Source organism: Amphiura filiformis, chromosome 5 (assembly GCF_039555335.1).
Source record: "Amphiura filiformis chromosome 5, Afil_fr2py, whole genome shotgun sequence".
NCBI classification, from domain to species: Eukaryota; Metazoa; Echinodermata; class Ophiuroidea; order Amphilepidida; family Amphiuridae; genus Amphiura; species Amphiura filiformis.
The window spans coordinates 31483604-31504125 of record NC_092632.1 but is presented as its reverse complement, the minus strand read 5'-3'; the positions used below and the strand labels follow the sequence as shown (position 1 = coordinate 31504125).

The 20522-nt window shown below is 37.1% G+C and overlaps 1 protein-coding gene across 1 annotated transcript; it reads left to right on the top strand.

Annotated features, from left to right (window-relative positions):
* Positions 1 to 94: 94 nt before the first annotated feature.
* Positions 95 to 19282, top strand: LOC140152975 (uncharacterized). The gene is made up of 4 exons (XM_072175533.1): positions 95 to 193; positions 12497 to 12861; positions 13561 to 13820; positions 14359 to 19282. Exons 2-4 carry the CDS (start codon positions 12513 to 12515, stop codon positions 15829 to 15831), a joined length of 2082 nt encoding a protein of 693 aa, XP_072031634.1. The 5' UTR covers positions 95 to 193; positions 12497 to 12512; the 3' UTR covers positions 15832 to 19282.
* Positions 19283 to 20522: the final 1240 nt, after the last annotated feature.

The following is a 20522-nucleotide window of genomic DNA, read 5'->3' as shown; positions in this document are numbered from 1 at the left end:
ATGCAATCAGGTCCGTTTAGAGATAAATAAAAATATCATAGAAACGCAAATCACTTAACCCTGGCTGGTTCCGATTAACTGTTTTATGCAGAACCTGATTACATAGGATTTCCATATAAACTGTGTTTTGGAACCATACACGCACGGGATATTGGATTTGCGCCGACTGGATTCCTGAATTTGACGACTTCTGGTAGGTGGTGCATTTTTACGATTTTAACCGTTAAATCCGATAAATAATGTTTTAATCTTTCACAGAATAATAGGGAAATTTTCATAGAACATTTTGAGTGCAAAATCATATGCATTTGTCATATTTAAGTATGTGAATTACATGTGTGAAATTTTGCAAAAGCTGTTGAATTCAGCAGTTAACGCGCATGCGCGCCTTCCGAATTCAGCATCCCACGCCTAGCCAAATGTTGTTGTGAACACAGTGCCAATTCTGTCGGTCTGAGCAGTTAGCGGAGTGTTGTCATATAAGCTGAAATATTCCTCAACAGGGAGCTCTTAACAATGGCGTGAATTTTGTGTGTCTTGAGCAGGCAGGCAGGAGCAGATTTTGTTCACAAAAAACACCATCCATTTTCCAACACTCATTTTGATTTCTGTACTCAGTAACTGTCAGTCAGTGACTGTGTAATTTAATTGTAATGTACAGTAGTACTGCTAGCTGCTACTGGTCAGTGCATGGACATTTTGCAGGGTGGGACATCGAGAACGCTACTCGCTAGATTCGAATATGCACACAATATTTACGCATTCGATGCTAGCACTAGTAGAGAGTTTGAAGTTTACCATTTTCTAAAATCCATTTTCCGTGTTGTAATCCGTGTTGCTGGTCAATATCGCAATCATGCTCTGATTGGAATATTCTCACGATAAATTAAGCCGACTGTTACGATGTTTGTTTGCTAGTCAGCCAAATTCGCCTAGACCGGGGCCCAAACACAATACATATTTACATAGAAATTTAAAAGAACAGATTGGACAGGCTGGTCAAGGAAGCCTACATAAATATGTTTTCTATACTTCACTTGACCCAAATATATGATTTTTTTATGGTGATAAGACAATCGCACATGGAATTTTAGAGGGATTTTGATAGCAGTTCCATTAAAACAAGCTGCTATCATCATGATGGGGATGTTCATAAAATTTTGAAGTTCAATATTTTTAGCTGAAAGTTCTTTCATTTGAAAGAGAATTAAATTACCTTAACAATAAGGGGTCAATCATGTTTCTAGTGCATATACTTTTGAAGTTACAGACAAAAATAGTGTCATCAAATTGCCCAAAATTTTGTGTGTGAAATTGTGACAGCAGGCACATGTACAATACACACTACTGTATGTGACCCCAGATGACCTCCTATTCTTTACTGTAAGAAAGCTGTTTTGGATGGTCTTGATTTACACACAAATTGCTTTTGAGCTAAATCGAGCGTCAACTTGGTAGAACATGGATTGCACTAAGTGATAGTTTATGAATCCAGTATCATGCCAGTACCAACATAAGTCAACATCACTTAGGTTTTGGTTGTCAAAATTAATTTTTAGTGATTTTCTCCATGGAGCCCCACAGTAAAGCCATTTTTGGACCGTACATGCACATTCCACTTCCCTATGGACGAATAGCGCCACCTATACTATAGCATGTGATGTGATGAGACTAAGATCTGGAAACACCACCAAAATTATGTTTTGGGGAATTTTGCTAGCAGAATCTTTTTGATGAAAGTCAATCTTTGACAAGATGTAACTTTGCTACGGAAAGTGCTATGACAAAAGGTTTTCAGTTTTGGCTTTCTTTTACTCAAGGGCTTTAATTTGATATATAAAATGATGCAGTTATGGCAAATTTTAATTCACCTAAATTGATGACGAGGTCAAATTAGTAAAAACTATCGTATGGGCTTGAAACTTGGTGGGTATTGTCAACTTTTATAGTCAAATTTTTGGACGGTCATTTTGGGGTCATCCAGGGTCACCCAGGGGTCATCTGAGGTCAAATTAGTTTAAAAAATGTCGTATGCGCTTGAAAACAGTCACCTTTTAGAGTCAAATTTTTGGAAGGTCATTTTGGGGTCATCCAAGGTCAAATTACTAAAAACAGTCATATGGGCATGAAAGTGGTTGGTACAGTCAACATTTAGAGCCATATTTTGGAAGGTCATTTCGAGGTCACAAGGGGTCATCTGAGGTCAAATTAGTAAAAATTGTCCTATGGGCATCAAACTTGGTGAGTACAATCACCATCAGCCAGGTATAATCGCGACACCCGAGAATCGCCAAATACGGGTAACCGCCTAGTGATTTTAATGAGCAGCGCTGTTTACGATCTGCCTTATTTGGATGGCGAATTGGCGATCTACCTTATTTGGATACGAAAGTAGAAAGAAAAGATTCTTTATTGTAAAAAAAAATGCAATGAAATTATGTCAAGTATTCCGTAAAATTGGAAAGTATAAATGCGTGCAATTCACTTCTAACAATCGAGTATAAATTTAGCCTTTAGAATTAGAAATGACAACATACAATTGTGTTCCTAAGTAGTTCTCTGACAGTTAAGACCAATTTGACAGTTTTTTTATGATTTCTTCGGAAATATACTAGTTTGGAACGCCTAATTTCAATATGAGAAAAAATATTCACCTTTCATTTACACCTGATACCAAAGTCTGCATTTTGATGGTGTAAAGTGGGGGATGAGACTGTCAATCAGGTCATCCACCTCAAATTTTGTCTACCAAAAGGTTATCAGTAAAATTGTTAAATTGAAGTATGGTAACATGAATTATGTAAATTGTAAATGATTTGCAGTCTGGGTTTTTAGCATTTAAATTAAATGTTAATTCTAGTTAGACGTACCGTAAATCCGTAATTTTCGGCGTATTGACTGGTGGGGAATAGGCCTACACTGATTCAGTGGATATAGACATAAAGTTAATGTGCATGTGTAAACAAATTGAAGACTTGGCAGGAGCAACAACATGATTTCCCAGTCTGTGATGCAGCTTCGTTCTGACTGAAATTTAAATTCGGATTTTGAGACCCAAGGCACCAATTTACGCCAAAAATTACGGTAGGTGGCTCTATACATTTACGTAAATTCCTTTATCAGTTTGTAAATGTTTATATCGCATGATTGTAAACTTCATATTTTTAAAATGTATGTCAACAGTTTAAATACTGGTATTAAATGTTGTTTATTATTATTGTAATTCATTTTCATTTAATTATCCTTGACATTCGTAAAATTTTACAAACACATATTCAGCTTTTCTCATTGAAACTTCAGTTTTACAACTGTTTTAAAATTTATTCCCCAGGCTTTTCAGTAGGTGAAACCAGCCAAAGCAACAATGAGTCGTGTGTGGAGTTCACGAGCTACCATGAGTGAAAACAAACTGAAAGTGAAATTAGGGTCAGAGATTTCACCCAGCAAGTATGGTGAAGGAAGTATAGGAAATGAAGCAACTGCCATTTCAGGGACAGGAAGAAAACGCAGGAGCACAAGGAGAGGAGTTTCACCAGCAGCTTCCGACTCGTCAAGAAGTCCAACCCCCAAAAGAGGACGGACACGAGAAAAGAAGAAAAAAGTGACACCAAAGAAAGGAAGGAAACGAGCTAGCAGTAGTTCATCGTCTCTCTCATCCCTGTCTAGCGTCTCGAGGTCAAGATCTAGGTCGTCATCAACGTCTTCAAAAGGTAAGTTGTAATGGATACAGGAACAGAAGTTGACTTTGGAGAACACCTAACTTTTATCAAAGTTGAGTTGTAGATGCATAAAAGTTATAGTGGGCAAATTGAATCTGCAAGTAGGAGATCGCAAAAAATTTTGCCATGAATTTATGTTTGATAAATTACTTACCTTGCATAAAAAATTTTATACACTTTCAGAGGAAGTCAACATTTTACAACTGCCACAACACTTGATGGGATAAATGATGAATATTACAGACATCTTGAAGATGATGTGAATCGTGAGAAGAAAGTGGATAAGTGTCGAACCAGCAAGAAGTCCATCCAGTACATAGATCACACAAAGAACAGAAGCACAACATATTTGAAGCGATCAGGCAGTTTAATTTTAGCTGTAAGTTGTTGTAATAATTTGTGAGTTGTTAAGTTATACTTGGGTTATTCTATTTAAATTCCTAAAACTTCCAGCTAAATGCTGTTTAAATCAAGGAATTTCAAATCTTCCACACTGTTGGAAATAACTCTTTGAAGTTGGTTGCAAATACTCTACAGCTTTCATCATAAATCTGTACACACGTTCAAAACAAGTTTGAAAATGCTGGTAGGCAAAGTATGAACCTGTGAAGCAACTTATAATAATCTAGTCAAAAGATAATCTTGTCCCATGATTCATGTGTTTTTTTCTAAGCATCATCATGGAATGCATAGTCTACTGTAGTAGACCAGTTTAATTTATCATTCCCTAAATTAATCTCTCTGACCTGACCATGGAAAAGTCATCATTCCTGTTCTGATTCAACAGCTCAGATATCCATGAGAAAACTGGTCTACTGTAGTTCGAATATACAATGAACTATGCACTCTATAGTGGGTATGATGTTACCTCATTAAAAATGCAGTCTTGGCTGTTTATGCACATATCCTGTGGTTTTTACCAATTAAGCCGTTTGAATAGCCGTCCAGCGCATATTATTTGCACAAGGTCCAATACAATGTGTAGTACGCTTGACGTCGCGCACGTATACGCGATGGTTAAGCTGTCAAATGAAATCTGAATAGAGCTACCCCACGTGGGTTGGGTTCAGTGAACACAGTGGGTTGGGCTAATGCATAAACATGTATGCTTGCCTATCTGTTATTGGTTAAGATTTACCACCCACATTGATTTTTACTTCATTAACATTCATCTCAGATTCGAGATGAAAGAGGTTGAGTCTATGTGTTAAGATATGGTGGGTCACACAGGTCATATCCAACTACCGCAGTCCTTTTTTCTCTGGGCAGGGCAGTCACTGGAGATGTGATGTGTTTCGTCATAGATTTTAAATGGTTTCATGCATGGAAACGTATGAATTGTTTATCAAAAAAAACAACAAAAAAAACAAAGGAATGCAGCGCAGTCTATGGAATGCATTGCATGAGTTAAAAGTTAAACTTTTAATACAAATAATGAACAAACTCTTCTTTTTTCCCCTCATAGTCTAAAGAATTGGAGATCCAGACACACTGTCATGTTGCACTACACATACAACCGACATGGCCTAGAGGAAAGCAGTATACTTACCAATCTGGTCCCTGTGTGCAGGCCATCAAAATGCAGAGTTTATGGAACGTTAGGCGGGCCCCAACATGTGCCGGAGTGTGCGGTGAGCAGACGGAGACATCTCTGTGGTTAGTGTGCGGTCACCAAACACGCAACAGAGAGTGCTCATATAGGGTGCATTGCGAGTGTATAGGACTGTACTATACAAGTCGGATGGAAGTTGAACAAGTTCCTTTCTATTGTTTTAAACATGGAAAGTATCATATCAATGAAATGAAAGGGGATTCAAACACAGGCGAATCCGATTAGTAACTAACTTGATATGAAGACCAGTTTATTTGTTCCAATAAGTACATGCACCCTATGCCCACCCAGTTTTTTAACTTCCAAAACAAAATGCTTCAGTAATTCACTCAATTAGTTGTGTTCACTATGTGAGTACTAGGTAGCTTATTTTGGCATTCCTTTCAGTAGGTCTTTAAGCCGTATGTTACATGTGGTACAAGATTCCTTTGATTGTGATTTCCATTTTTCCACATCTTTGTTGATCTGTGACAGTCAATGGCTGTCTCTGCCATTGCAGAAGATTGATGATGGTGGCTTTTGTGCCTGGGCTTTTGTGGCCCTCAGAATTTAGAAACAAGATTAAAACAAGTCTTGTTTTTGATATAAAGGAAAAGCTAAAGAAGTAGGCACCTATAATACCTTCGGTAGTGACATCAAAATGCGGATTAGATGAGAGAGCGTTCCAATTGAGCCGCCATACACACAAGCATATTACATGTATGCTGCGATTCTAAGAATTGTGCACTTGATTTATTCTAAGAATTGTGCACTTGATTTAAGGCGATGCACGCAACAGTGAAATCACTACCAAACTCAAAGCCACACAACATAAACATACCTATGGCTTAAAAGTAGCCTGGACCTGGTACTTATTGGAACCATATGATAAAGAAAATGGGCAGTTTACAGTTACACATGCCATTTATCTGATTTACTTATTAGGACTCCTTGCCTGCTTAATACTGCATCAATTGATATTTGTACAGTTTGTATTCTATTTCTGTTGGGTGTATATGAGATGACAAGCGAAATATTGCATTAATAAAACTAAGCGTGTTAAAGATTGTACATTCCTAAATAGGCTTTAGATTACTGTGGCTCAGTTCAAGCCTTTTGTGATATGCATCATTTAAATAAAAAAAGGTTTCCTTAATGCTGTTTTCTACAAAAGGGTTATAAAACAAGTCCAAGTCCACCAAGTAGAGAGCCGTCAATCAAATTCAGCATTTGATGAAAGGAAAATTTGGAGATATTCACTCATCGTATCACTTGGTTTTACCCCATCTATAGTCTGTATATCAACCTTGAGTCACCGGCACTAGCTTTGAAGTTCAGGGTGTTCTGCATTTATAGCTTAGCATTACTTTGTGCATGTAGATACTCGAGGTAGATATACAGACTATAGTAAGTTTGGAACCTAACAATAGGAGTTTCAAAATCTGTTTGTTTCAAAACTATTATGCAATACGAACAATTTGAATGGAGCTCAAGTATAAGACTAGACAAGTTAAACATTGTATAGTAACCAGACATGAGAAATAAATATAAACAGTTGCATGTGTCTTCATTACACATTATATTGTATTAGTTGTTTCAAATTGGTTGTCATGCAATATGTCCTCTTTAGAAGTGGATGGTTTTTCCTGTCCCAATCCCTGTGTAGCCATTGAAATCATAATAAGTCTGCCATTTAGGGTTAATATCATCATTCACAACACATCCATCATCAAATGTAAGATGCCATGACAAAATTTGCCATGTTTTATCGTAATATGCTCTAGTCTACCTTTTTAACCTAGTTCAACTTTTTAAACCAGGCCTTGTGGGGCACATGTTACAAGTACAGCCCTTGCTGTTCACTAACTCTATAAAACCCCACAACCTTGGTGCCGCCTTTATACAAATATTAACTGTCTATGAGTGTGATGGTCGAAATATAATCACGAGGTGAAAGATGAATTGTTCCATTCCACGAGCCGAACGGCGAGTGGAATGGAAACAATACATCTTTCACCGAGTGATTATATTTCACCATTACACAAATTTAAGACAGTTAATATTTGTTTTATATCACTCGTGCATAAATTCTATTACTAAAATACTATTTAAGGTAGGAAATACATTTATTCCTCAACATAACACCATGTTTTGCGGTGATATACTTCACATTTTGGGGTCCACCCCATAACTAAATCGGCGAGTCCAAGAGTCAGCGCACGGCTTGACGCAGGCGCACTACGGCAAAGCACATGATGGTAAAGACTATCACACAGAGTGGGTGATGGTAAAAATGGCAAATGGTAATAAACCAATGAAAAATCTAGAATTTATGTATGAGTGATATAATTGTACATGGCAGGGGAGCAGCATCAATAGGTATTCCAGCGGGGGGAGGGGCAGCATTATGTATTTTGTTATAAATCGTCACCCTCATAACCAAACTGCCTAAGTCAGTATTACATGTTTCTCATTTGCAATTTTGATTTTATGAGTAATAAACCATAATTAATCAAATTTCCAGCCGCATTCTTCATTAACTTATGGAATACATCATGAAGAATGCAGCTGGAAATTTGATTAATTATGGGTTTATTACTCATAAAATCAAAATTGCAAATGAGAAACATGTAATAAATGACTTGGGCAGTTTGGTTATGAGGGTGACGAAATGATTGTCAACTTCATCAAATTAGCACTAGAGTGACACATACAGGTAGAAATATTTTCAATTGTGACTTTCTGTTTCATGTTTTGTGAAACAAACACATTACAAAATGTACACCTTTTCTGGAAGATTTGTTCCAATTTTCCAACTGAAATAGCAAATAGAAGCCCAATTACTTTCTGCACATTTCGATCTAATTTGTGTCAATAGCTACAAATAGTTCATGATGAATCTTTGAATAAAAAAGGATACACAATCCAAAGTAGCAGTGGATTTTTAAGTGCAAAGTTCTTTTGAATCTGCATCGTTTTCATTCCAAGCATTACCATTACCATGACATTTTTTGGCTATTTCACACAAAACAAGATGTGGAGAAGCTGAACCACAGAATTAGGGAAGGAGAACCAGGACTCCCTATACCGCCACGTACAATCGCTGCCGTCAGCTATGGGGATAAAATTGGGTGTATTCGGGTCCTTGCCGACGGTGTTGCGGAGACGAACGAAAACAATTCTGAGTCTCATCTGAAGCGTCTTGGTACTTTCGCGTGCAGGTCGCATCAAGTGCGTCTCTCAAATGCGCCTTTCATCTATGTCGCTTGCATGATGCCTCGAGTGCATTCCGAGGGAAACCGAATACCCCCAATTTTTGCTCCATGCCTGTATCAAGATGGCGGTCAAGTCCTGATTCTCTGTCTCTAATTCTGTGAGCTGAACAAATTGGGAATAGGATTTGATCTTTTTGCTGTTTTAGGTACAAATTCTAGGTACAAATTTTGAGTTAATATTGTCTTCCACAAAAGACTGTATTTTTGTGATGTGTTCAGTATAATATGTGATGTGGATTTAGTGTACCTCTTCTACGTATCCCTTCATTCTTATTATGTCTGTAAATGTGGAGAATAAATTCTCACCAGTCACCAATTCTAAACATTTACTACATGCTGTGTCAGTCCACATTCTATAGATTGAAGTAAAGTACAATTTTCATTTTACTTGAAAAGTTGGAGCATCAAATGTGTCACATCACATACAGTTTAATAATACCATGCTAAACAATGTTACTTGAAATAGTGGCTTTTTGCAAATTTCAAATGTCTTCATCAAAAATACCCTGTCAATGAAAATTAATTGAGCAATCTTTCGAGTAACATTGTTTAACATGGTAATTAAACTTATAGCTCTGTATGTGAAATGGTTGTGTTACGTCAAATAGAAAAGTATGTAATGCGAAAGACGAAATGTACAAAATGTAAATATTGAGACAATCTTATGTGTCTTTAAGGTCGGTGTCATCCCTGGAATTATGGAATCCTTTGGGCCTCATGTTACTGCTAAATTGTTGGTCTAAAGTGTATAAAAGTACATGCGACACGATCTGCTCCATGGGAGCAAAAGGATTTTGAAAATTTTTATAAAAATGACTTTATACAAACGTTAAGCTATCATATACTGAAAACACCAAAGATCTAGCATACTTGGTTCTCATGTTTTGTGATGCATTTTTTCTTGTATATTTATTGTTTTTTACTCCTTATTTTTGCCTTTATCGCAATTTCAAATTTGCCGCCTTTGACCCCCATGGACCAGATTGTGTCAGTGTCACATATTTAGAATGGGAAAATCTGGTCAAATCCACCTGTGACATCTGATTTATGTCAAATGCTCTGACCCAAAATTTAAGCGGACAGTAAAATAAAAAAATTGATATTCACCCAAAACTTTTGTTTTAAAAGAAAAGCCCAAATTTAACCATTTTAAGTATATTTGATCAAAGTGCATTTGTAGTGTTCCTAGGCATTTGTAGTACATTGAGTTTTTAAAAAAAAATTGGGTCCAAAACTGAGCTATTTTGCCAAAATTGACATCACAGATGGATTCATCAAGTGCTTGCCATTCAAAATGTATATAAATTTAGCAGTAATGAGGCCCAAAAGTTTCCATAATTTGAGGGTTAAGACCACCTTAATAAAAAATAATATCAATTGCATGGTTTGCATGTCACCAGTGTTATTAAAGATATCTTGAAGACAGTGATAATAAAGAACTTGCTTATCAAACAGTTCTTGTTTACATTGTTTGCTGTGTTTTATTTATATGTCAATGTTTATTTTCAAGTAGACCCATTTACAATCTGACCAACACCACTCCACTGGTAGCCAGAGTTGAGATTCATCAACTCAAATTTATCGTCCATATACTGCGTCTTGATGACGATGAGCCTGTGAAAGAATATGCCCTTTATATTCCACCACATAGGAAGAGGAAACTGAACGGCTACTCATGCACACTATACTTCCAGTATGTCCAACACCTCCTAGGAGATACTCAGAGGATGTTTAAAGACATTCCCACAACCCAATGGGGTTTCTGACCTTGTATGTCTGGCTTTTGTACACATGTGGTACAGTTGGTCATACCTTGCATTGGTGTTTTCATCCTATTATTTAACATTCAAAACATCGAGACTTAGGAATAAAATTAATGCAGTGGGACAATATGAATGTTTCCTGTAAGAAAATCAAATATCAGTCATAAGTCTCAACTATTAGCTTGTTGGCTGCAGTTTTAAAATTACCATTTTGTGTGTGTGGCAATGGGGGCTTTGCCTTTAAAATTAGGTTATATTGATCAAATTTCCCAATCATAGTGCATTGTAGGAATGCCTTTAAGCCTCCTCTGGGAGATACTGAAGGGTTGCTGCAGCCAAACAAAATTGTTTCACTTGCCAAAGATCGCAATACTTGGAGAAAGCCGACTGATGATGATGATGAGACCCATTTATGAGGAGGATATTCCTTTCATATGAGAACATCCTTTGGTGGATAATTTATTAGTGAAATCAGTGCATTTGTGTGATGGTTCCGCAAGCATGCCGACAAACTGCTCTTGTATGTGTGTAATGTGTATGATGTGGGATTAGGTTACCCGGTAGTAGTCTGGTATCTACAGGAATTTAATGATGACCCCCACAGGACTCTACCAAACCAACTTTTTAGCTTCCTTTTATGGTCCTATAACACATTCAAGAGTAAAAGTAATTCCTGGCACTCCAGCCATATTCAAGGTTAAAGGTCAACACAGTGGTCAAATTTCAAAGTTCAAATATGGTTACTACACCCCTACCCAATTTTGTGCCTATTTTTGCATTTTTCTCAAAAATTATAGCGCATTGGGGACAAGTAGGATTTATGTACATATATTATAGGGGCAAGGACTACAACTACAGACAACAGTTGTGGAGTTACAGTCAAAAATTAGGGAAAACCAATATTTGATCAATAAATCAATAACTACTTGCCTTGAGTTGCTGAATTATCAGTACAGTAGTTGTAGTCCTTGCCCCTATAATATACATATCTTACTTGTCACCAATGTGTTATAATTTTCGAGAAAAATGCAAAAATAGGCACAAAATTGGCCGGCTTAAGTCAACATATATACAGTGTTATGTATGATTTAAAAAAACAATCAATGAGAGTTCCCAAGAAACCCATTTATTCAGTCAGTGGTATCAATGAGAGTAGTCCTATGAAACCTAAATACTTCTCTACATTATTTTGTAAAATAAATCTAGTACTGAAACTAAAATTTTACAACTTGCTTTGCTATGTTGTGTCCGAAACCATGGGACATTATCAGGCATCTGATTGATTTATGGTGTGACATCAGAGACAGAGAGAGGCAGTGGGTGGGGCAGTTATTGTAATGCTGGGTCCCATGCATGTTATTGCATGTTACAATTGAAAGCTGAGTCCCCTTCTTTTTTTTTTGCTAATGGCAAATTGAGGTGCAAAATTTTGTTCCAGTATTAACTTAATTTACAAAATAGTGTTTTGAACTACTGGATGAATAATCTACACCAAGATCTAAATAGTCTAAATACAAATGTCAAGTCAATGTTATTCATACTTAGCATGGTATAAAGAAACACATGTAGTATGGTGTAAAGAAACACATATAAAGAAACAGGTCCCAAGAAACCCAACCCAAATACTGGACAGAGGTCAAGTCATTATTCAGTATAGTGAAAAGATACCCATGAGAGGAGTCCCAAGAAACCTAAATGCTTCTACTTCTCAAAGGCCAAGTCAATATTATTTGCAATACATGTAGAATGGTGTAAAGAAACACAAGATGATAAGAAGTTCAAATAAACCCAAATAATAGACAAGAGTCAATATTCAATTATATCTATCAAATCCAATATGGTTAAAAGAAACACATGAGATGTTCCATGAAACTCAAATCCTAGATAAAGGTTGAGTCAGTATTCACAGTATGGTCAAAAGAAACCCATTATCCCAAGAAACCTAGAGTGGTTAAAAGAAGTCCATGTGAGATGTTCCAAGGAACATAATGGTTACACATGGATCTGTGGTATCATTCATAATTGCTCACTGCACTTTACAGTATTTTCTCCAACCGTCTTGCTAAGTGACAGTTGTTCCAACTTGCTTCATATTCACATTTTATATTTTGCTTCATAATCATATTCACATTTTATTATATCTTGCAGGACTAGCGTCTTCCTCATGAGTCGTGTGTGGAATTCAAGAACAGCCATGAGCGACAAGACACTGAAAGTGAAGTTACGCTCACCACAGCAGCGCCGATCTCCCAGCAAGTATGCTATAGACTTTGAGGGTGATATTTTAAAGATAACTGGCAAGAAGAGCGCAAAGAAGAGGGGAACATCACCAGTAGCTGCTCTTCCTGAGCCATCACATAGTCCATCTCCAGATAGAGGGCGATCCCGTGACCGGAAGAAGAAAGGCAAAAAGGGCACCAAACACCGCTCAAGTAGTTCATCATCCTTAACCTCGTTATCATCTGTTTCAAGATCAAGGTCCCGGTCAAGGTCATCCTCTTCATCTTCTGAAGGTACATGTAACATTTTTGCATTGATTGATAGAACCAAAACCAATAAGAAATTAATTTACCAAGTTGACCTTGGATGCAGTATTTTGAATAATTTTACATTCAAGACTAGCAAGTTTAAAATCTTTCCAGTTTGTTAAATAGAATAGACAGCATGGGATGTGCGACAGCAAGATAAATTAGCAGTATGTTGAGCATTCTATCAACATTTTGTTAAGTTGTCTGAAATGTGTCCTGTTTGAACCTTTCAAAACATTTGTAAGAAATCAGTCAACACTCTACTAGTCAGTTTCACAGTACCTCAATCCCATTCTGGTAGTGAATAAGTTTTTTTGGTCCACAACATTTTGTCCTGTACGATACTCCTTTGTTCTTTGTACAAACTGTATCATCTGCATCAAAAGTGTTTCTCTTTTAAAATACCAAAACTCTGTATGCCTGGTCAATGTCATTGGGGTAAAGCAAGTTTGTTTCTGGATATTAAAACATCGCTTTAAGCAAGATATTAGCATTTCAAAGAGTAGAAGTGCTTTACCTTCCAAATAAAGTATCAATTTAGTTGCCATCCCATCTTAGAATGCACTTTCAACTTTCAACTTGGTAGATAATTGTTTACTTGGTTTAAGGAAGTAATTCAAGTACAAATTATACCTATTGACAGAAGCAAACTTGTTTTCTCTCTTTCTCTTTGACTCTGCACAGAGGTGTTTGGGAAAACAAGTCGCACATCGGGGGAATTGAAAGGGAAGAAAACAAAACATAAGAAAAAGCACAAGTCATCGAAGGCACCAAGCGCATTCACCGGAGAAAATGTGGGCTACTACCATATGTTGGAGGATGGTGTCAATCGTGAGAAACGGGCTGACAAGTGCAGAACCAGCAAGAAGGAGATTCAATTCATTGAGCATACTAAGAACAGGAGTACAACATACCTAAAGCGCTCAGGAAGTCTCATTTTGGCTGTAAGTATTCTTTATTTTGTAGATGTAATAGAAAAATGTTGAACACCTGTTATTTTATAGACTCCTCCAATCAGTGTCCGAAATAAGGAAAATATGGAGGTTATCCAGAGGATAACTAAAGCATAAATTCTGCTTGTCCTCAATACATTTTGGTTGTCCCCAAAATGTGTCCTACTTTTGGAGGTAAAATATAGTGGTTGTCCAGGGATAAGTACATAGCTCAATATGGTTGTCCCCAGTGATTTTTGGACAAGAGGACAAGAGGATAAGTGCTTATTTCGAACACTGCCTCCAATTAGCAATGGAGTAATGGGACAGTTAGCCAGAATTCTGAAAGGAATTTTTTTAATTTTGAGAAAAGGAAGTAATTCAAAGAAATAATATGCAAAATATTAATGGATTAAACAAAGAAGAAAGATAAAAGTTCTAAATTATGCATTATTGTTTCTGATATTCGTAGTTTGCTTTTTGATGCTCAACATTGGGAAAATTATTACCGTACTTCAAATCAGTTTTGTGTTTGTGTTTTTCTTTGCAGGCCAAAGAGCTTGAGATCCAAACCCATTGTCATATATCGCTACATATCCAGCCAACCTGGCCCAGAGGCAAGCAGTATAGATACCTATCTGGTAGTAATGTACATCCGATACGAAGTGCAGAATATGCAGACCGATGGGTTGGACCTAATATGTGCCATGTTTGTGGTGAACTCTCAGAAACATCAAAATGGTTGAACTGTGGACATTCATCTTCCAGAAGGAAACAGGGATGTACGTACCGAGTACATTGTCACTGTATCGGGGTGTATTACTCAAGTGCTATAGAACTTGGACAAGTTCCATTCTTCTGCCCTAAACATGGGCGGTACCATAAGAAAGGCATGGAATTCACAGATATACCCTTTGAACAAGAATCTGAAAGTTCAAGGACTTTAGACATTAACGGTAGGCCAATTATGGAACGATCAGATGCTGGGTCAGTTCTTGTGCGCGATTCAAATGCTCCATTAGGATCGGAAGTGATACATGTCTTTGATTCTACTACCGGGCTTAGGTCGGCAGTGAGAGTAGACTCTACCACAGCCTCAGGGACTGAAATGTTGTTACACTTCCATAGTAGCATTGTACAATCAGCTGAAATGACTGGTGACCCGAACACAGCAATGGTACTGGAGTTGCCGAACGATGCCAAGGTATCGTCAGATGACAATGTGATCCAAACGCAGGTGGTTACAGATCAGTCTCATTTGGATACTACCACTATTACAACATCATCTAGAGCAAATAGGTCAAGGAGAAGAGTTAATATTTTGCAACAGCAGCAGCAAGTAGTAGTGGAACAAATGCCAGAAACAGTTATGAAGACCGAAAATGAATATATGCCAGGGAATCAGCAGGTTGTAAACATAGAGGAAGTGCAAGCAGAAGAGGGAGAACCTTACATTGAAACGGAGCAAGTTGTCACCATGCAAGAAGTGGAGGTAGCCGCCGGTGATGATGTGACAGATAATCAAGTGGTGGTCGTTGAACAGGTGGATTTGCAAGATCCAAACATGTTGCAGGAAGGTGAACAAGTAGTCGTCCAAGAAGTAGAAATGGACGGGGAGTATGTCGAAGTGCCACTGCCACAGTCACACATGGTGGTGGAAACTGAGCAGGGCCAGCAACAGTTTGCTGCTAACGAAACTGTACATGTGTATGTGTCGGAGGCACAAGCAGAGTCGAGCGACAATGTGGTATTTCAAATGGCTAGTAGTGACACAGATGACCAACACGCTGGTGAAAGCATTGAAGTGTATACGGAGCAAGCGGAGGAGCAAATAGTAGTAGAAGAAAATGCCAATGTGACACCAAGAAAATTAGAAAAGGTACAGATGCACCCAGATGAAATGATACCAGAAGAAGTTGATGCTGCAAATTTACCACCAGGAACTGAAATTATCCATGTTGTGGATTCAAATACAGCAATGGTATTAGAGGTACAGAGTGATGGCAACACACAGGAACAATGATGTATTGTCATAGGATCAGTTGTAGGTCAAGAGTTCTGTGACAAGTTTTGCTTTTGGATAAATCAAAATGATTTTCCTAATCAGAAAAACTTACCACAGCATTGTGTGAGGAGTAGTCAATAAGTTTGTAGAACAATCATTGTCAGTTACATTTTATTTGGTATCAGTTGAAATGTTGGTCATTCACAGCAAGAAATAGCGGTTTCTTGATAACAGACAGACTTTTTCTTGATAACAGACAGACTTAAGAACTTCCCAAAGTTTGACGAGGTAATGTTTAGTGAGAGATACAATGACATGTCATCATCACCAGTCAATTTGTAAAGAGAAAAGTGGCACTGAAAGCAGCAGGTAGGCTTACTCTGTAAGGTGTCCTGGTGGAATTACGAGAAGCAGGAAATATACATTGTTTGAAGTTGTCAAAATACCACTGAATGCCAGACATTTCAAATGATACCATAATCATGCAATTGTGGTAAAGTCTGATGTACCTTGTTAGACTGCAAACATATTGGCTGCCCCTTGTATAAATGGAACTTCATACTGGTTTGTTATCAGCTTCTGTTGACATTATCTTTCTTGAAATATTCTATTAAAGAAAAGCAAAGAATTTTTTGTAGAATCAGCTGCAAGTGAATCAAAGAACTAATTTTATTAATTGTTCAGTTCTTTAGGTCTTCTTGAGCTCAAAGTTATGGCTGAAAGTGTAAAAGAGTGTATTTACCCATTGAATTATCTCTCAAGAACCATCGTACTTGATGAGCTGAAAGCGCAAAATTTGGCACTCCTTGCAATTGCTTCAATTTGATGCTTTAGATGCATGTGCTACTTTCTTACACTGTTGCTGATATGATTCTGAAAATTAGTGAAGCTTTTCGAAAAGAAGACCTTTACCTTGACAGAGTCATATCTATCAATGTGTTTGCAGGAAACTGAATTTGAAGATAGCAAGTTTAACATTTTATACATCTAGATACTCATTGCCATTGTGATTGGGAGTTTTTGCATTTCATATAATGGAAATATTGACTTAAATTGTATAGTTTGAACATATTTTAATATATTTAATTATGTATATTCATTGGAGGTGGCTCAACAACATCATTAGCAACAGCAAATCTTCAGAGCAAAAAACATCCGCTGAAGATGCCAGTTGAACTGGTGAAAGCATCCCAGTGAGTGTACCAAATTTGAGTAGCGTAGAAGTATAATTTTGCTTTCTTTTTATATTTTAATATGTTTGAACAAATTTTACAATGTATGTCAATATTTATTGAATATAAATGATGTATAGTTTTACACTCAAGTGGCGAGTTGATTTCATTTAGTAGTCTACTATATAGTAGCAATTTAAACAGTCATTCAACACGAAAATAATTGAGACTAACGATGTGAAGACACATCCTCATTAGGAGAACTCCAGAGATGTTCTGAAGGAGTTGACTTCACGATTGACATTGGGTCGAATCAATGAAGTGTACAGTGTCGGGATCCCGAGGCCCTGGTCAAAGTTGTGTTGCGGTGAGTGTCTCCTGACTTTTATGGCTTCCCTGACTAGGTGTGTAATCTCTGTCTTCTTTTTAAGCACTCTTACATTGTCCCAATCTATGGAATGGGTTGTGTCTACAGTGTGTTCTGTAACCACTGAGTGGGTCCTGCTGAGGGGTAGAAGATTTGTGTTCTTTGAAACGTTGCCCCAGTTTGCCAGTCTGTCCAATATTGATTCAACCTAAGGTCATTTCAGGTCAATCGTGAAGTCAAGTCCTTCACAACATCTCTGGAGTTCTCCTGATGAGGATGTGTGTCTTCACATCAAGATGTTGAGGTTAAGTCTCAGTTATTTATAATTATACAACAAGTATTCATCATTCTATCTATTTCCAGTCATTTTTAACTTCTAACGAATGTTGATGTATAATCAATAAAACATTTCCACCAGATATTCAACATCAAATATCATTGATTTTCCATCAACAAACAAGATATAATGAATTGAAACAGATTGAATTACGAATACTTGTTACATCAAATGTTTCATATACACATATCTCTGTTCGAAAAGCCTAACCAAAAATATTGAATGAATTTAAAGATCCTGTAATAATTGAAAGGGATTATATAGCATCTAATAGGTCTTATTTCTACATGGACACTTCTTCATAAATTCTATAACTTACAGCACTAACCTTTTCTGTGACATAAAATTTATATTTCCAATAATTTACCCACAACTTAATTGGCCAGTCTAGGAGCCAACAGACATGCATGTTGCGCAAAAGGGGCTTTGCCCTGCCTGTACACAAAATATCGAGGGCTGAGCCAGAACCACCCATGTCATTTGTTTTCTCAATTACATGTTACTCATTTCGGCAACAAATGGATGGTTAATTATGCCCTCTATAATAAATGCAAGTGACTTTGGGGTGATGCATGGTCACTTGAACAGTTAGTTACACGCAAGTGACCATGCATATACCCCAAAGTCACTTATTATACATTTTCTTTTGGAGGGCAGAATTAACGTCCATTTTTTACCGAAATGAGTAACTACAATGTAGTAATTGAGAAAACAAAAGGTGGTTCTGGCTCTAAGCCCTCGATATTGAGTGATAATCAACCAAAGAATTTATGTATAAGTGATGTAAAATTGCGTTATATTTACTACCACTGTTAGCTCTTACAAACATATGGTACTCAATTGGCCCAGCCAGTTGAGAATTTGCCCAGAAAGATTTGAGTCAAAGTAAAGAAAATAATGCAAACAGAATTGTTTTCACTGCTGTTCTTTTCAGATGTCCCCTAAACATGAGGTTTTTGATAAATCCCCCCAATATTTTGCCAGGGGGGATGGTCCATACATTCATCCCCCCCTAATGTTGACACCTGTATGTGGGATTCTGACCAAATTAACCTTATATTTGGCCATTTTAGCCCCCAAAGTGCAAATTTTTGTGTGCTTCTGCGCGAATTTATTCCACTTTTGCACCATATTTTGTCAGTTTAACTTCAAAATGGCAAAAAATGTTGCGCGCATTTGTACAATCAACTTATTCTTTCACCAAAAAGTGCTGGATTCACTATACTTCAAGAAATTTTTTCCAACCCCATCCCCCATGTCAAAAAGAAATCTATGCCACTGCAGCTAGTCATGGCTCACATGTCAAATCTTGAATAAAGTAATGTCAGGGTAACTTTGAAAATATGTCAGAGTAACTTAGAAAATATGTTCTGCAACGCTTAAATCATACATTGAAATTGATGTATGTGAAAGATGCAATGTTATTGGTATTTGTTTTTTACGTATGTTTGGAAACAGGTACATGTGATTCAACATGTTCTAGATGTTATTTTAGTCTTGAAATATTCTTATAATGTAAATTGAGATTATGTACATAAGCTTGTATCAAATTGATTGAAGTTGTTTGTAATAAAGAAATTGTAGCTCTATTCAGTTGGAGTCCTATTTATTTATGCTTTATTTGTTCTGGCTATGGAATGTTTGTAATTACATCAAAATGACGTATGTCCGGTTTACATGGATTTATCAAGCAAAAAGTGACTTTTTTTATTTAAAAGTAGTCAAGTTAGGCTCACAGTTGCAACAGTTAGTCAATTTTGAATTATCAACAAGTTGTGTACATACATCATGGTACCATTTGTAACATTTTGAAATATAGGTGACAAGTCCATCTGGCCCCTCATTTTGTGAATGTGATGTTGCTACAAATTGTTTGAAATTATGCTGCAATGTGGACAAAATTACAAATGATCGAACATTCAGTATGTTCTCCATATGAAGTTTTTATCTCAAACTCAAAGATAATGAGGTGCTTCAACCATACTGAGACTTTCAGAGAGCTAACAATAGTGGCACTGGAAGACTCCCCCTAGCCTCATCAGCTCGAGGCGTTAGGGTGCTATACTCTGATCAGCTCTTAATAGGCGGGACTCATAACATCGTGGATTAATACAGAATGGCGTACACACAGCTAAGCGCAGCACCTACGCGAACTGCGTTTTGCGTGAATGACGCATGCTTTTGTGAATTTACGCGTGCGTAAGTTGGAACTTTATTGACTCGCGCAGTAACAAAAACAGAATAATTCCCGCCTATTAAGAGCTGATCATAGTATATTTGGTTTTTTGGTGTGTTTTTTTCTTCTCTATTTATCAATAAATCAAGAAGCAAAATTGTAAAAAATCAATCAAGAAGCAAAAAAATATCCTTATCCCAGCGCCAAGCCAAGGCCAGACTACCCCCGAACACTAAACAGCTCTCCATTGTACACCTGGTGGGTGGGGTGAGACAAGCGAGACAAAGTATTCCAAGTTCAAGTTTATTTATTTTCATCTTAATCCGCATCAGTGTTATGAAAATATGGAAAATGCAAGATAAAGAATAAATTATAATATTACTAAGATAATAGATAAACCATAAGGACATGAGATGTTGAGTCATCTGATGCATCATGGGGGTGTCATCGAGCCTGATTGAGGGGTCACCAGACGTTTTTCAGCAATTTTCAATGTTTTTTTTTATGGGGGTGGGGGGAGGCGTGTGCCTCTATGTTGACACTGTGCCGCTGACCAGAAATAGGACTTTGTCAATCTTTTTGGTTTTGTTCCCTAAATAATGAGGGCAAATATATATTTATGGGATGAATACTAACTGCTGGTAGTTATTGCTTCAC

Coding starts and splice junctions, on each gene's coding strand:
- LOC140152975 (XM_072175533.1), top strand. CDS start 12,513: ATGAGTCGTGTGTGGAATTCAAGAACAGCCATGAGCGACAAGACACTG. Junction 12,862..13,560: donor ATCCTCTTCATCTTCTGAAG/GTACATGTAACA, acceptor GACTCTGCACAG/AGGTGTTTGGGAAAACAAGT. Junction 13,821..14,358: donor CAGGAAGTCTCATTTTGGCT/GTAAGTATTCTT, acceptor TTTTCTTTGCAG/GCCAAAGAGCTTGAGATCCA.